At 37.7% G+C, this 17,953-nt stretch overlaps 1 protein-coding gene across 2 annotated transcripts in view; it reads right to left on the reverse strand.

Moving 5' to 3' along the window:
* The window catches only part of LOC134534897 (aquaporin-like), a 59,227-nt gene extending 51,535 nt beyond the window's left edge, over positions 1-7,692 (reverse strand). Inside the window, exon 1 of one of the 2 annotated variants that reach the window (XM_063373576.1) lies at positions 7,615-7,692. In XM_063373576.1, coding sequence (XP_063229646.1) covers positions 7,615-7,642 — 28 coding nt within the window. In that variant the 5' untranslated portion in view covers positions 7,643-7,692. The remainder of the gene's footprint in view (positions 1-7,614) is intronic. The other variant, XM_063373577.1, reaches the window with a different exon arrangement.
* Positions 7,693-17,953: the final 10,261 nt, after the last annotated feature.

Below are 17,953 nucleotides of genomic sequence, written 5' to 3' on the forward strand. Positions count from 1 at the left end.
CGCCTGCGGCATTGTCAACACACACTTCGTACGTGTACTGCATGTTGTATCTAACCCCCTTCAACGCATTTGATTCTAAATTGGACTTTTAGTAAGGATCCCTAATGTTATTGATAATATAACCTATAGCCTTCCTCGATAAATGTACTATCCAACACTGAAAGAATTTTTCAAATCGGACCAGTGGTTCCTGAGAATAGCGCGTTCAAACAAACAAACAAACTCTTCAGCTTTATAATATTAGTATAGATAATAAAAATTTAAAGACAAATGATATCAAGCACCCCATTACTATATTTTAAGTCCATGTTGTTACTAATTTCATATATTCATTTTCATAATGACTACATCCTAAAAATAGTGATAGAAAATTTAAGATAATAAACCAAAGCACCCAATGCTTTTAGTAATACAAAGTTGTGGTGCATTATTCGGCTGTTGAACAAAATTTTTTTTAACTTTTAGTTCATTCAACGATAAAAACATTTTTTTTTTAGTTTTTTAAAACTGTATATATATTTTATTATGTTCAGTCTAAAAATAAAATGTAATTTTTAATACAATTGTCATTATCCATTCTGTATTTCATTGTTTACTACAGCATATTAGAACTACAGCACTACCACAGAACGCCAAACATTAATTAAAATTAAGACAACAGTGGCTTTAGCTTACTAGTTAAAAATTATTATGAAATTAAAAAACAAGCGTTTATGATTTTTAAAAACTAATCTGAAGGAAGACTGATCTAAATTTGAGAGATCTAGGTAAAATAAAATATCTTACCCGTCTTTCAAGTATATGTATACAGACTTTGAGCTCGGCAGGGATGTTCTTTATATTACATACATATTGACTGAGCACGGGGTTTTCCTAAAACCAGCCTCCAAGGCGGGTTACGGGAGCGTTAAAGATGTTAGGGCTCTAACACCTCCACTGGAACATTTTCCACCATAACCCGACCTACGGGATCGGAAACACTCAAAAAAAAAAGAATACATTTTTACCATTTTCTAAATTTAGGGTCATTAAAACCTCCTCCCCCCCCCCCCCCCCCCCCCCCTCCGATGGGTGTAAAGTCAAACCCCTGGCACATTTTCCACCAAGCCCCGAACTCATGAATTCACAAAAAGCATGGTTATTTTCCATAGCTCGAAATTAGGGGTTTTTTACCCTCAGATCTCCCCCTCTCCCTTAACACTATGGTCTTAAGTTATCAAAATATTTTATTGTCACAGGTTATTTATATGTATACAAAATTTCAATACATTCGGACTTCGAAAAGTGGGTTAACATTGAATGGAAATATTTTATTACATAGTCCATTCGTTCATACATACAGGTCCAGCTAATAAAAGTGCTATGTTATCCAATCACGCTCTTGATACTGAAGCCGAGTTCGACGAAATCCGGAACATAGGTGGCACGTAAACGGGATAAACACTTCCTTTCCTATCGCGTGAATACGCGAAATCCCAATGCGGAATAGCAATTTTGATAAAAGAACAACAAAAAATAACGCGTTCTGAAGTGGGTTGCAATAAAGATTCAACATTATTTAGTTAGAATTTTATGATACCACTTATCTGGTGATATAACTGAGGGTATCAGTTATTGTCATAGCAACGTAGATGTAATTGCGTAGCAAAGTTAAGCAGAACGCTTTGTAACGGAATGGTGATGTAATCAATCAAATACGGGTACCACAGCTAGTTACTTTGTAGTAAAAAGGAGACCGCAAGCAAAAGACACAACGTTTTGCAATTTACACTGTAACTATTATTTTTGCGAATGGAATAGAAATATTCATGTAAAATTACAAATATTTTTAAGTTTATACATTTACATGAAAACAACTGTATGACAACAAAATTGTGTTCTGGGTTCGGATTCTTACCCGGGAGTTTATGCTGTGTGTTGTCCCAGTTCCTCCAATAGTTTAAAGTTATTTACAAACCGCTCCCTGAATAACTTTCCATTATTGCACATTAATAAGCACGGTACAACAAAATAAACAATTTTTTTTTAAATATTCCATTAACTTGCCCATGGTTTGAAAAAAAAAATGCTTGAAAAGAACAATTAATATATAAAATGATGAGCATATTTTCATAAGAAATAATCAGTATTATCTCAATAAACCTATTTCATGTATGGAAAAAATAATTATAGCCATGTGTTTGCAAGTTAACAATATCTTTTTCGTAGTATTACAAACTATTTCTTGGCAACTGGTTTCCAAATAAATATTTCGTAAAAGTACAGAAATTTGGTTTTTCTGTGTAGTTATTTTACGTCTCGTTGAAGCGAAGTTGTTATCTACAGAATTTAATACGGTTGAAGTGAAATTCCAGTGTTACTAGGAGGGCGTGGCTTTAAAACATCCTCGCCTTTACATCAGGTCTAGGTCGTTGGCAATGTACAAGACGTTTGAATTTGTGAGACCGGTTCTTTCAGCAACATTTTTTATGGAGAGAAATCACTCAAGTCTAGGGAACATGTAAAGAAACGATAAAAAGAGAGGGAAATTCATCTCCAACCTCGGGTAAAGCTGCCGAAAGTAACTTTAGATTTCAATGAAAATGAGTAACTTACTTTCCAAGTGGAATAAATCTTGGAACAGTTATAGCCTTAAAACTTGTGTTTATTTTACCCTTTACTACATTCAGTGATTTAAAACATTGAGACGAAAAAAAAAAATGCTATCGAGATTTTATTGAAAGTTAACTCAGTGTAACTTACTAGTAATGTCTGCTTTAGAAAGTGAAATATTCTGCGAAATAAATGAAAAGCACATGTGCATTTGTTATGGTGGTGAGCTAAAAACAGAAAGTCGTCATATTGGTTTGGTTTGACGACTTTATGTTTTTAGCTCACCACCATAACAAATGCACCTGTGCTTTTCATTTATTTCGCAGCATATTTCACTTTCTAAACAGTTTTATGCCTAAACAATAGTTTGTTATCCTTTAATAATTCAAAATTTCCTTAGTTAAGGTAGATATTATACATAAATAAATGACTTCACAGAGGGAATAATTTTAGTAGCCAGACACTGTTAACTTCTGGCATTAACTTAAGCTATATTTTATGCTTAATCGAAGTAAAATTTGAAAAACAACAACAGACAACAACAGAAAATTAAACAAGGGTTGAAACCAAGGGTTGGCGTCTTTCTGTTACTATTATCTCCCCCTTAACTTCAGTCACTGATACAAAATATAGAATTTCACAGACCCAAGGGGAACCATTAAAAAATATATACAAACATGTATAATAATAATTAATAATCACTGCTTTAGAGTAGCGGTTAATATATCGAATTTAGAATGTATACAACAGCGGAGATGTGACGTGAGAGCACAAAGTATATATTTTCCCCCTTATTTTATTTATGTAAGCATGAATCATGCCCCGGACAGACAGCCAGACGCGACAGACACCAATGCAGAAGGTGGGTTGTTGACGAGAAACCTTCGAGAGCTGGTGAAACCACGGGGGAGCCTGACAGTGAGTTGACGGTAGTAAGAGGTCATTATACAAAGAAAGAGTTCACTCGCTACTCTCCACCGAAGCAATGGTGGATCCAGAGGGTGAGTTGGGGGGGGGGGTGTCCATGGCTGTTTCCCCCCTCCTCCCTGAACACTGAATAGTTCTGTTATTTTTTCTCCTAATGCCTAATCATAGTTTTGCAAACTTAATAAAGAATTAATTTAGTGCAGTGCTTCAGATAATAGCACGTTTTTGAAGCACAAATAAAAAAGCACAACATATTTCAATTATAAATGTAGTAATATTTGAATTGGAAAAAAAATAATTTGCTCCTCCTCCCCTCACCTGACCCACTGCATTTTGGATCTGCCCTTGCATTGAAGAGAGTGTTCCCTCCCCTTCTTTTTTTACTGGCTCAGAGAGTATAGACCATATAACTCACTCATCGCGTGAGGTGTACGTATGTTTCAATTGCCATGGTTAGCGTGAGGCGGGATGATAAGTGCGACTCTCGCTGGTGCTTCTAGCGCGGCGTCGCCTCTAAGCGCAAGGCTGTGGACTGGCGCGCAGTCTTCTCGTCGTGCACGGGACAACCATGAGATTTGAGCGGTGACCGTAACATTATACAGTGGAAAATGAAGATAAAAGGTGTATTGCAAGTCTCTTGAGTGCTTTCAAGTACCTGTACCGGATGCTTTAATGCCTATAAATTATTCTAGAGACATGCGTTTTGGCCATTTTCACCCTCACGAGAAAAAGTACAAAAAACTAAACACGAAACATAAGTACTCATCCACTCTCAGCGTCTTCTTAAATGCTTTTTCGTAAACAGTTAGTTTCCACTCAGATATTATGAGCAGTTTTCAAATCGGGTGCTTTTTTTTTTCCTGTAGCTCCGCACACCACGTGTGTGCCCGGGTGGGAAGCCTAAGATGTACATCAAGTTCTGTCCTTGCCCGAACAAGCCCGAATATTCACCTTCGGCCAACCTCGGGTTTATTTATATATATTTATATTTTTCTGTTTATTTTAATGTAGCTATACTAACCTAACTAACCGTCCATAGTGTTTTAAAGTGTTTTAATGTAGCTAACCTAACCGACCACTTTTAATATTTTAATTCATTTTTCCTGCGCAAAAATAAAACAAATCCCGAGGTTGGCCGAAGGTGAATATTCGGGCGTGTTCGGGCAGGGACAGAGCTTGATGTAGGCCTACATCTTAGGCTTCTCGTGCCCGGGTAGGCGGGCCACTGTGCTCCGACGACACTGCAGATGGTTTAAGAAGTCACCACCCCTTGCTTCGGTCCCAAGGCCCGCGAGAAGAACAACGCGGCCATGCAACACGGAATTCAGCAATTCGAAAGTCTTCCGTCAGAGCGGGTCTACCGGAGACAACTTCGCCATCCCAGACACTAGCCATTGTCCCATCCATATTCCCATGCGTATTATTTTTTTAGATGGATTTCGAAAAAAAAAAAATACTTATTGCAGTAGTTGGTGTGACTTCCGGAAGATTTCTAACCTAGTATTTCGTTTCATGATCCCTAGACTCCAAAACGTCGTTTAACTTCAAAAGTTTTAATCGTACAGTAGTTATATCACTTTTCCTGTTCCGTATTTTTCTTAAAATTACTTCCAGGCTGATATAGCAATGGTAAATCTCGGTCGAGTTTTTAAATGGGCAAAATCAAACCAAGGAGGTTTTGAGTTTTTTTTATTCTTGAGATTGTATATTATGTATTGTTATTGGTTAATTTTCGTTCCACGTTTTTCTCTCTCTTTAATTAATTCCTGATCTTTTCTCGTTGTTGTTCTACCCAGTTATTAAGTTTTCATTGTTATATCCCGGCATATATATATATATATATATACACACACACACACACACACACACACTTTTGTGACCGCTAGAATCTTCGTTTCTTTCAAGCTCTGTGTCACCTTTGTTCTGCAGTTATATTCGTGTGAGTTGTGTTCTTTTTTTTTTTAATCAGTCGGGAATATGTAAACTTAAATTCGAAGGGTACTTAACAAATTAAAATGTCAATGGAAAGAAAGTCTGAAAAAAAATTCTTTGTTTCCTAGGGGTGCACAGAGGATTTGAATCAAGTGAAAAAAAGGGGGGGGGGGGGGGTTAATTGAGGTTTTTAAATGGGGGGGGGGGGGGGAAATGAGGCAGGCGGTTAAAAACCTAAACCAAAACCACACGTTTGGAGACGGGACTGCTACGCTTCCAAAGCTTTGTTTTTTTTTAGTATCCAGTATTTTTTTGCCGTGGAAGGGGATGCGTGGAGAAGTTTTGTGCCGATGGACTTTTACGCCTCTGGGTGAGACGACGATGACGACGACATAATTATGTGCACTGTAATTTTTTTTGTAAACGGAACAGAAGTACTCGTGTGAGATTACAGAAAAAAGTAAATTTGTACATTAACTTGGAATAAAAAAAAACTTTATCACTAAAAAATAGAGTTCGCAGTAATACTGGATTCGGCTTATTACCCGGTCATTCATGCCGTGTGTTGTCCCGGTACCTCCATTAGCTTTCCAGTATTAAATGCGTGCACGATACAACTAAACAAAGTCAAATCGTTGAATATTCGATTATTTTTTCCCATGTTTTTTTTTAAATATATATATTTTAAAAATATATACTTGAACGAAACATCAATTAAATTGCAAAAAAAATATGCTCCAATTTTCCTGAGAAATACTCATTATTATGTAAAAACAATTACGTATTTCATACATGCAAAAAAAATTAAGATGTACAAATTTACAATAGCTTTCTTGTAGTAGGTATTTCGGACTGGTTTTCAAAGGGAATAATCTTTATATATATATATATATATATATATTTCTTGTGTGCGTGTGTATGTCACTGAACTCCTCCTAGACGGCTGGACCGATTTTGATGAAATTTTTTGTGTGAGTTCACGGGGATTAGAGGATGGTTTAGATTCACAATTGTATATTTTATCTCGATTCTGAGTTAAGAAAAACTAAAAAAAAACACGCTTTAAAAGCAAAAAACTAAGCATTGTTGATAATTAGCCTCCATGGCAACGGGCTTTTGCATTGTTGTTGCCTTCTGCGTAAACATGGGAAAGGTTTTTGGTAACGGCAGTGGCGTGCCCAAGAGGAGGGGTATGCATAATGAGAAGATACAAAATGTCCAGCGTAGAAATACTTACCGCCATATGTACATTTGGGCAGGACAATGTCTGTCGGGTCCGCTAGAAAGATATATAGAGATATATATGTAGAAAGATATATAGAGATAGAGATATAAATAGAAAGATAGAGAGAGTTATAGAGATATACATAGAGAGATAGAGAATTAGAGAGATAAAGAGAGATGCTTAGTATACGTTTAAAAAATTGATTGAGGCATTGCAACGCAACTAGTATATATATAACTAGTACATATATATATTTTTCTTTTAAGTGCGGAATTTTTTTTCTCTACTTGTTATCATTTGTAATTCAGTGCAGGCGGGGGCGAGGTCCCGGGCTCCGAAGTACGAGCTCAGGAGGTTCTGGTGGGAACAGAAAAAAAAAAAAGAACGCAGGCCTGGAGGCTCTCGGGAAGGGAAGCCTAAGATGCACATCAAGCTCTGTCCCTGCCCGAACACGCCACGAATATTCACCTTCGGCCAACCTCGGCTTTTATTTATATATATTTATTTATATTTCTCTATTTATTTTTAATGTAGCTATATACACTAACCTAACTAACCGTCCATGCTGTTTTTTAAAGTGTGTTTTAATGTAGCTAACCTAACCGACCACTTTTTTTAATATTTGAATTCAATTTTTTTTCCTGCAGCAAAAAAATAAAACAAATCTCCGAGGTTGGCCAGAAGGTGAATATATTCGGGCGTGTTCGGGCAGGGACAGAACTTGAGGTACATCTTTAGGCTTCTCTCTCTCTCTCTCTCTCTCTCTCTCTCTCTCTCTCTCGGGACATTTGAGTTCACACGGCGGCCCGCGTGCTTCGAGTGCCGGCGTCGCCCGCAGATACCGGGGAGGGAGGGAGTGTCTTGTCTTATCTACCGATAGCGCCAGTCCGGCAGGGTCTCCGAGGATCCCCCCTCTCCTCCTCCTCCCTCGAACTGACCTGAGTTCTCCCTCGAGCCGCGCGCCATGTCCGCGCCCCGCCGGTGACCGTCGACTACTGACGGCAGCCACTCTTGCGCGCCCCGCCGCCTGAGCTGATAACAGCCGGCAGGCATCTGTGTGTCTCCCCCCCCCCTCCTTCTCCCGCCTCCCTCCTACCAATTCAGACCATCCTCCACGGCGGCGGTGTGATAAAACAATCAGAACACAGATCCTCGAGCCAACATTCATCAGCTCGACATTCACCCGTCACACTCGCCTCCTCACCCCCCCCCCCCTTTCCCCCCCAATCATCCCCGGGGACACCTTGAGGCACGACACACCGTGCGCAAAGAAGCTCCAGAAGAATCCACACAGTTTTTTTGAAAAACTGCTTCAAAGTTATTATCCCATGCGGCGTCTGTTCGCGGGGAAAAAAAAAAAAAAAAAAAAACATTCAAGAACACGCTGAGGAGAGCGGATGGGATGGTTCTGTGTAAAATTACAAACAATGACCATTAAATCACTAAATCAGTTAGCTTGAGATGCTGTTATAGAACAAAATAACATAAAATAATTTAAAATAAATTCAGTTCAGGATAGTTTGCAACATTATATGAGGAAATACAGTAATTGCTATTGTGGATGTATATAATAAGAGTTCAGATTGTTCGTGGCTTAATCTCGTAGAAAACATTTAACAATATAATATTTACTCTTACATAACAATACTCATAGCATAATATCTTTAACATTTAATTTCATAATAATAAATAAATAAAATCTGGACGAAAATCATGTTATCATGTTATCGCTTTCAAAGCGGTTATCGGAGGCCGCCTGCGAGACGAAACCATTGCCTTGTGTTGTTCGACCGGAGCCGTTTCCGCACAAAAAAAAAAAAAAACGCTGCAATTCGTCTGCTGACGGTGGGCGCGTGTGATTGAGAGAAACTTGACCAATCACGAACCATGTACAGTGTTTAAACGCACAGCTAGTCTCTAAATCGTTTCGCGAAAAAAAAAAATCCCCCTTGATGTCATTGATTCACTGTAAATATCCACAAATTTTGCGTGATTTATTATTACGCCCGTACCTAAGTATGGTAAATTTTATGAACAATACATTCAATAGGGTCTCAATAGGCCTACCAACATTGTAATGAAAAAAATGTTCTCTCTCAACCTCGTCACGTGAAATCTTCTTCAATTGTTGCGTCACAGCTACAGTATCGCGCCTCGCCGGCCACAAAGGTGAATGTTCGCTTAGTGGAGGCTTGTATATAAACCCTGTAGACGTCCTTACCGGTGAAGGTAAAGGCTAATCTTAAAATAAATTTTTTCCATAAATCTCCAAAAAATTGTCATAACGCATTTTTTTTTTAAATATAGTTAGCATTTATTCACAATTTTATCACTTTCGCGACCAATCAGAAACGAAAACCAGACTAACTGCAGAGTAATGATACTGACTATTTCAAGATATAGGCCTATACATATTTTATATCTGAACACAAGCATCCTAACGAATACGGCCTGTGTTCGTTTCGTCAATTTTCAGCTAGTTTATAATTATAGATTTTTTATAATTAAGTCTATGTTTCGCTCCAAAAACATAAGGAAATCCGCTTTACATTTTTTTTACAAAAAAAATTGGTTGTCTGTAAAGTCAGTTTACGGACGATAGTTTAACGTGACAACGTCATAACAAAACATTGATGAAATGATTGCAAATTTTTATGAATAAAATTGAATCATTTTTATTGAATTATCAATATTTTGTACGGCTACAAAGAAGGAGTGAAAGGAAATCTACAATTTAATTGATAAATTTACTTTTATTTTCACTCATTAATTCAAATTATTACTTTAACGAAGAGATTATTTTAACTATAACTTTTATACATGTTTGCTATTTAACTTCTTCCAATCTGTGTTATTCTGTTAAGGATAGGACGATGATAGGAAAAGTAGGAAACGAATGGGAGTGTTTCAAGTTTGATGTGCCTCGAAAAAGTCAAATCGATGGTTGTTCCAATCGAGTGCGGCGCAAGCGTACAATGAACGTAACGGGACGCAGCGTAACGGGACGATGTGCGTAACGGGACACTTTTTCGTGCGTGCAGCCGGCATTCATCGATTTATTAGACGTTGTCACGTCAGAAAAATTGTTCTCTACAAATTATTTGTATTTGAATGAAATAGTTGGATGCACGCGGTCTTGGCAATGAAGTGTCAGGCGGCGGAGCCCTCTAGCTCAGAGACACACCAATGCAGACATGTGCGTGGCTGTTTGCCCGTCCGCTCGGCTGTTCAAAAACTTGTCGGCAAACAGAGCTGGCGTGTTGACTTAAAACATAAAATATAACACACGAACTGCTGTCCCAAATATGCCACTTGTTACTGTGTACACGTCGCCGAACTTTGGATTCCCCCCCCCCCCTTTACCAACACCAGTCACGGAGGTAAATTTTGTTGTCATCACGGGCGATTTACTGACTGAACGGGTTGCTGAAGCTGTCGCTATTCTGTGATGTATTCATTTGTAAAATTACATACACTTACGTTTAGTAATTTAAAATTTTGTCATTTAATTTGTAAAAAAAAAAGTAAGTATTGTGTAATTTTTACATAAATGTTTCCAGAAAACCAAATTGTGCTGCAGGCGTCGCGTCGGTTAAAATACTTCAATGTAAATACGTACGTGTTAGATTACACGTACAGCGAATGTTAAATAAATCAATGTCTTAATTTTTATTAGTACAGTTTAATTGTTTGTACGCATTTACGTCACGGCGAAAGTGCATGGTATTTTTTTGTCATAGTAAATGTATGATGACCAAGTAACTGCAAAGATACATGTGCGTATTGACAAAACACATTAAATTTATTAGTTTTCTATCGCCGCGAAGACTACTATACTTTTTTTTTATTAATTTACGTGTATTTTGAATTTGTGAAAAAAATATTTTGATTTTATCTCGTGTTTTATCGTCTCAAAATTCCATGTAGATACAGAGAAAACACATGTTGCGGATTCTATAAAAAGTTGGAGAGTCTGTTTACTTACTGCTTGGCTCATCTCGTCTTTTGAAAAGTGATATTCACGTCACAACCGAATGCATCATTGAGCACGGTGGTCTGGAGATCAAGATGTTGTACTGAAAGGCCTTAACCCGTACTTCGCCACTTCACTGAACATGATGAAATTGTTTACATGATCAGCTAATTGTGATAATCGTTGTACGCTTACGACACCACGTTGTGGTAGCCACTTTCGTTCCGTGAGCTTACTTCCTAGTGTCGTGATGTGATCGTATTAAGATCACTTGTTGATACTGTTACGATTTACCACGGGGGGTTCGTAAAGGATAGCCCAATTAATAGATTTTATTTCACACACACAGTTTTATTCATTACCACTACTTGTCACTTACAAATAATCTTCTAAATTGGCAGATAATTAATTACAGGTAAAGAAATGTCAATTTCTCAGTCACTCGTTTCACACGCCTCGCTGGGCCGCACTTCCGGCGCAACTCTCGCCGCAGCACCCCTCGTGGGTCTCCGCCGCGGGACTCCGTTGCCGCACTCCGCCGCCGCCGTCACACCCTTCGTCGAGATCCCACACGACGACTCGCTCGCAACTTCACTCGGGACTCCGCCGCGCCCGCGACTCTATCGCGCGGAAACTCCCGACTCCACTGAACTCACTCACTCCCTGCCCTGGAACCTTCGTCCAGGGACTTCGCCACTCTGCCGCACCCGCGGCACTATCGCCCGGAAACTCCGCCGCGGGAGAACTCCCGACTCCACTCACTCAATCACGCTCTCTGCCCTGGAACCTTCGTCCAAGGACTTCGCCACTCTGCCGCACCCGCGGCACTATCGCCCGGAAATTCCGCCGCGGGAGAACTCCCCACTGAACTCTCACTCACTCCGCCCTGGAACCTTCTTATATAGCCCTTGGGTTCCCGTCCAGAACAATCGCGCGACCTTCGCCGTCGAAATGCCCAGAAACGCGTCGTGAGTCCTCGAAGGACACGGCGGCTGCTCAAAGAACGCCGATAAACGCAACAAGCATCGGGTTCCCACAAAACGCGCCGATAAACATGTCTGAGTCCTTTTATGCAGCAGTGCGGACTCTTTTAAGTAATTCGATCTGAGGCAGGTGCGCGCTGCGACGGTGAGGATGTCGCGAGATAGTATGACACGAGATACCAGGGAGAGGATGCGGGTGGAAGGGGGCGCAGACAGGCCGAACGAGCGCGGCGACGCCAAGCACTGCAGCCAAGCACGCTCGTAACAATACCATACAGAAGACTAATACAGCTGACATAAAATACTTGTAAATATAAATTAAAACTGAGATTGGTTGAGACTACAATAAAATATGTTACTGGTGCGAAAAATTGGGAATAAATATATATATTGAAGTAATAAAATCTTGATAGTTTGGGAAACGGGATACAAAACAACTTTAATACACCTAAGACACTACACCTACACATACATATACACTTACAATAACTTAAGACCTAATACATACACAAAAACACTAAATGGCAAATAGTATAGGCGTTTATGTAGATTCGTTAGATTAACAAAATTAAAATTAAAAAATTATTACTGTTTATTATTATTAAGGCAGACCTGGTGATGTGTAACTGGATAGAAGTAACCGGATGTACGGTGAGATAGATTATTTCAAAAGTTCTTTAAACTCGTTCAAAATTAAAATAGATCCAGTAAAATGTTAACTCAGTTTTAAAATATTTCATACTTAGTTAACTTTATGCAGTTGTATCACAATCAATTGTTCAAATTTACCACGGCTAGTTAGTTCAGGGTTCACGATGATTACTTGAAAATCAGACCTCTGGTATATTATTCCAGCTTATAAAGGTCTCGAAATATTAATTAAACTGCTCGAACTTATTTAAATACAGTAATTTTCAGTTCAAAACACAGCGAGTGAGGCAAAACAAAAAGAAAGTTGCCAACGAAGTTACTAAACTTGGATAGTGGCACTATTAAGAAAAGCTTGAATATAATGGCGATGGCTTAGGCTTCAATTGAAATACTTAAATAATTAAGTGAAACATAGTCACTTCTCGCCACATTTACTCACGTCACGCCTTTGCAGAATGTAGATTTCAATGCACACTATATTGTCACAAACTGTAGTACATATTTTACATAATATTAAAAATACTGCATGGCGGCGTCAGGCTAAGCCTTACGAAGCATACGCCTAAGACATTTCTTTTTCACTTATTTCTACTACTTCCTCCCTATTGAGCAAAAGGCTTATTCCTAACTGAAATCTGTGTGGTGATTGGCTGCTGTAAGCCATATCCGGCAACCTTCGTACACATATTAAGCAGCAGAATACCGGTAAGTAATAGTAATTAATAAAATTACAAACAATGACAATTAAACCACAAAATTAGTTAGCTTGAGATGCTGTTATAGAACAAAATAACATAAAATAGTTTAAAATAAATTCAGTTCAGGATAGTTTGCAACATTATATGAGGAAATACAGTAATTGCTATTTTGGATGTATATAATGAGAGTTCAGATTGTTCGTGGCTTAATCTCGTAGAAAACATTTAACAATATAATATTTACTCTTACATAACAATACTAATAGCATAATATCTTAACATTTAATTTCATAATAATAAATAAATAAAATCTGGACGAAAACCATGTTATCGTACATCGTATTAAATACACAACGCAATACAAAGTGCACGTTAACAGGATTAAGCTACAAAAATTAAACAAATATTCTGAAGAAGCAAAATCTAGCATATTCATAGTTCGTGTGAATTTACTTAATACTGTAGGTACATTAGCTGGCGTTGGTGAAAAAAAAATTGCACATACATCGCAAATGTAATTTTAAGTACCACGGAGTAAAAATACACCAATTGCTATGGCAAATTTACCATATCATAGCAATTGCAATAATACTCTTCTGAGTGTATTTTTACTTGAGCACATTGGAATAAAAAACACGTCAGCCCAAGAAGTGTAAGTGTAAAATTGCACCACTATCTTTGGAGACTGTGCTGCCACGGGAAGCCTTCTTTTCACAGACGAGATAGCCAAACGCCCGATCGTGCATCTTCGCTTTTTTGTTCATTGTAAATAAATATGGCGGTGTTGATAAAATGATACTAATGGTCAATTAGGTTAGGTTAGGTTAACTACATTATAAATACTTTAAAACATTGTGGACTGTTGATTTGGTTAGGATAGCTACATTAAAGATACTGTGAAATCATGTAAACTTCGGGGAACTTCGAGTGTGGCTCCCCGTGCTGCCACATACAGTTTGTGTAAAATTACATTTTTATAGCTTAGTTAGTGAACATCACGTTAACTGCTAGTCTAATGCGGCAGCCAGGGTGGTTGAGTGTTCTATCACTGCCCACCGTGGCGGATCTTGGTTCGACTCCCAGCGGGGTCGCGTCTTGATTATATATATATTTTTGATAATGGAAAACGTTTTTCCGGAAACCAGGAGGTTTTTTTTTTCATACAGCTTACTTCCGTTCCCGCCTACCCACACATTCCATCAATGTTCCATCACTATCTCATCGCCCCTTCACCGTCTCTGGTGACGTCGATGTAGACGAGACGTAAGGCACTATTTCACCTCCCTTTCATTCATTCAATCTTTCGTTCTTTCAGCCATCCATCCATCCATTAATTAATTTCAAACCGACATGCTGGCTGTGATAGTGGAACTTTAATTTTTAATATTACGCTTCGCCCACCAAAGGGAGTTGGAGAGTTTTGCGCCATTATTTTAGTTATAGAAAAAGTTACTGCTTTGAGAGATATGTTTTATAATTTAAGTATAGTTGCCGGTTACCTGTCACCTGTAGTTATAATTAATATTATATTTACTTATTGTGTCAGACTCTTTTGCCAGTACTTCATTCTTGTGCTTAATTGCAGTTGGTGCCTGGGTGAATGTATTACGTGTTACGTGATTGAGTTTCTTTCAGGGACACGTCCACAGTCGACACACAAATAATAGCGATTTTGAGCAGAGGCAAACGCGTAATTTATGGCCCTTACAAATAAAGCGATGGCTTCTCTTGAAGTCAGTTGCCAATTATCAGAAGAAACCTCTGGCGCGAAGATACTTTATTGCTGTTTAGCGAGTATTTTATTTACAGCATTTTATGTACAGTAACAGGCATATAATACAATTAATAAAGACTGTATTAATGTTTTCTTGTGTCCATACAAAATTGGTCGAACTCCACTAAATTTACCTCGAAATCAGAAGAAAATGTCCTCAGTAATACATAAAATTTCTTGATGAGCACTTAATTATTTGGAACTGTATATCTATGCATTTTCTTTTAGTGTCATTTTTTACAATGTTTTGTCTGTGTATTTTAACAGCTATTTGTTCATTATTAGTATCAAAATTACAGTAATATCTATGTTAGAGATGATACTTGCTAGGTGTTTTAAGTTAAGCAACCGAATTAGTTGTCAATTTGTTTGGCGCACTATTTAAATGGCATGTTAACTTCTGTTATTTGCTGGAATTGTTTTGAAAAAAGGTTTCTTCCACCTTTATGAATAAATGTGTAACATAATTTGGTTTTGTCCATTTTATGGCCTAACAGATATCCCAGCTGTAAGAACAACTCTTCATTGGTTCAACAGATCAATGGAAATATCTTAAGGTTGATCTAGGAAGGATTGATGTGGTGATGTGGTGTAGCCCCCGCATGTCAATGCTTAGGGCCAGCTAACTCCACACGAATCCCTATGTATGGTACGTTCGGTGGCAATCCCGCAATTTTATCTTCTCGGATATGAATAACCCGAGGGTGCGACAAAAGACACTATCACTCAGGCAGACATAGAATAGGTTATTAGAGAGAATCTTGGAGCACAAGCCAAAATCAGAAAAAGAGGAAGAAAACCATTTAGTATAACTTTTGACTCTGAGAAGCTTCGACGTTCTATTAGGTTTCAATCGTCAGCTCTCGTCAAAATCTATCGATTGCACATATAAAACATTAGTGTATAATAGTTACAGTGAATATATATTGTGTTAAAAAATATATATAATCAAAAATATATCATGTCGGCCTATACGCAACTTCTTAGTGTTCAAACATGATTATAATATACATAAAATAGCGTATTTTATAATTTGTATAGAAAATATTACCTGTTACGTACAGGTATTCACGTACATCACACGGCCGTGTCCATGATACATTCACACCCAATTTTTTTATTGACAGTTTTAGTTTACTACATACCTACTTTACTTTTACATAAAATCCCATTCAGTTCCGAGCACTTTTGGTAACGCTGCACCAGTCTATTTAACCTCTCTGCACAGAAGTTCACTGCCTGGGAATAGAACGGACGCCTAGGTCATAGGCATCTTGAGCTTCGAATACGCAGTGAGTGTAGCCTAAGTACAGGCGCTTGGTAAACTTCTCCGAAAAAGGTTTAAGCAATCTCCGTACTCTAGTCGAAAAATGACGGCTACCGTGCTTTGAAACGGGAAAAGGGTCATATTTGATTGCTTTCATGAAACTTGGGTTAGAAAAATCAGCAAACATTACGTAATTACGATTGTCAACTGGTTTAATTTTCAGGCGGCGAACTTTGATGCAGATGAGTTAAAGAAACTGGTGCAGCGTTACAAAAAGTGCTTGGAACTGCATTGAATTATGTGGAAAAATGAATTATATGTAGTAAAACTGAGAAAAAATTTACCAAAAGTTTATTTTTTTACGTTAATACTTCTTTAAAATTGCTTACAGTTACATATCTATCATCTCCATCCAAAATTTAATTACACCATTGAATAGCTAAAGGATCAAAGAATTCGTTACGCTAAGTAAGGACTGTGACGCATCGCGCGCGGTGGAGGGGGAAGCGCAGCCATTTTGAGGTCATTTTGCTGCGTTTAGATATTTCCATTTCGTATAACTTTTGACTCGGAGAAACTACGACGTTCGTTTAGGTTTCAATCGTCAGCTCTCGTCAAAATCTATCGATTGAATATACGGGACATTAGTGTAAAATATTTACAGTGAATGTATATGGTGTTAAAATAAAAATATAGCGTATTTTCTATTTCGTATAGAAAATACGACCTGTTACGTACACGTATTCAAGAACAACACACGGCCGTGTAAATGATACAGCCACACCCTTTTTTTTAATGACCAAACGGTCTTTACTTTCTGGATATTCCTCGTATTTAAGAAGTGTCACTACCACAATTTGATTTCAAGATTGTGGGAAGGATTAACGTAACAAATTTATGGTAGCTGTCGCGAGGCATCGCGCCGTGTCTCGCCGTTCCGTATCTTGTCTGTTGTGTGTGTGCCTAGCCTCAAGAAGAAAACGTGAAACATGGCTTCGTGAAAATGCCATTGTTAAGTGTCGCTCTCCTTAAATATATCATAGTGCGTAGTCTGAATAAGCTTTAAATAAATTGCAAATATGTCCAATATTAAAACCGATTAGTATAGGTTTTTTTTTCGGACAATGTTTATAAACTTAACGCTATAAATGTTAAAAACCAAGCAATTTTTTTTATTGAATTGCTTTGCCTACTTCGACTGGAAAACTAAGTAGTTCATTATCGCTTTGCATTTGTGGTCCAGGACAAGAGAAAGTAAATATTATGTTAATAGCTAGGTAAACGAAATTCTTTAAATGATGAAATTCTGTTTCTAGCCTTAAAAATAAAATATTTACGGTGTGGCATCTGCAAAGTTAGGTATAAATATACATTAAATTCGATCAAGAGTTCCGTGGTTCAATTTTTTAAATTTCTACAAAAAAATTATGGAATCATACAAAAAAAACCGGGTGAAGGCGAGACGTAAGCATCAGCATCCAGATTTATCGACCCGAAATGCAGATTTATATATGGGTGAATTTCTACTTCGCAATTGTCAATCCAAAGCGTAGTTTTTGATCTTGCTGTAAGACTCTTTTTCAATAATTTTTAGGCTGTTAATATTTTGTAGTTTGCTTGTGTTAGGCTTTTTAAAGTATATGTTATAATTTAGAGGAATTCCTGAAGTTTATAGTCATTGGCTATTAGAAACAGTTTTCATCGTAAAAGTCATCGATTGGAATTGAATTTTTTTTTAAAAAAAATCGAAGTGACTATAACTGTAATAATGTTGTTTTGGACTTTGACAATTTCTGTAAGCGATCTCTTTCATCCAGTTTCAATGTTTTACTTAAAACAATTGGGCACGGCTGAAGCCTTTACGGCAAATCAGTTCCTATTCTCTCCCACTGAACTTGTGACGAAGTTAACGATTGCAGGAATCTAGAGTG

The sequence above is a fragment of the Bacillus rossius genome, chromosome 8 (assembly GCF_032445375.1).
Source record: "Bacillus rossius redtenbacheri isolate Brsri chromosome 8, Brsri_v3, whole genome shotgun sequence".
Taxonomy (NCBI): Eukaryota; Metazoa; Arthropoda; class Insecta; order Phasmatodea; family Bacillidae; genus Bacillus; species Bacillus rossius.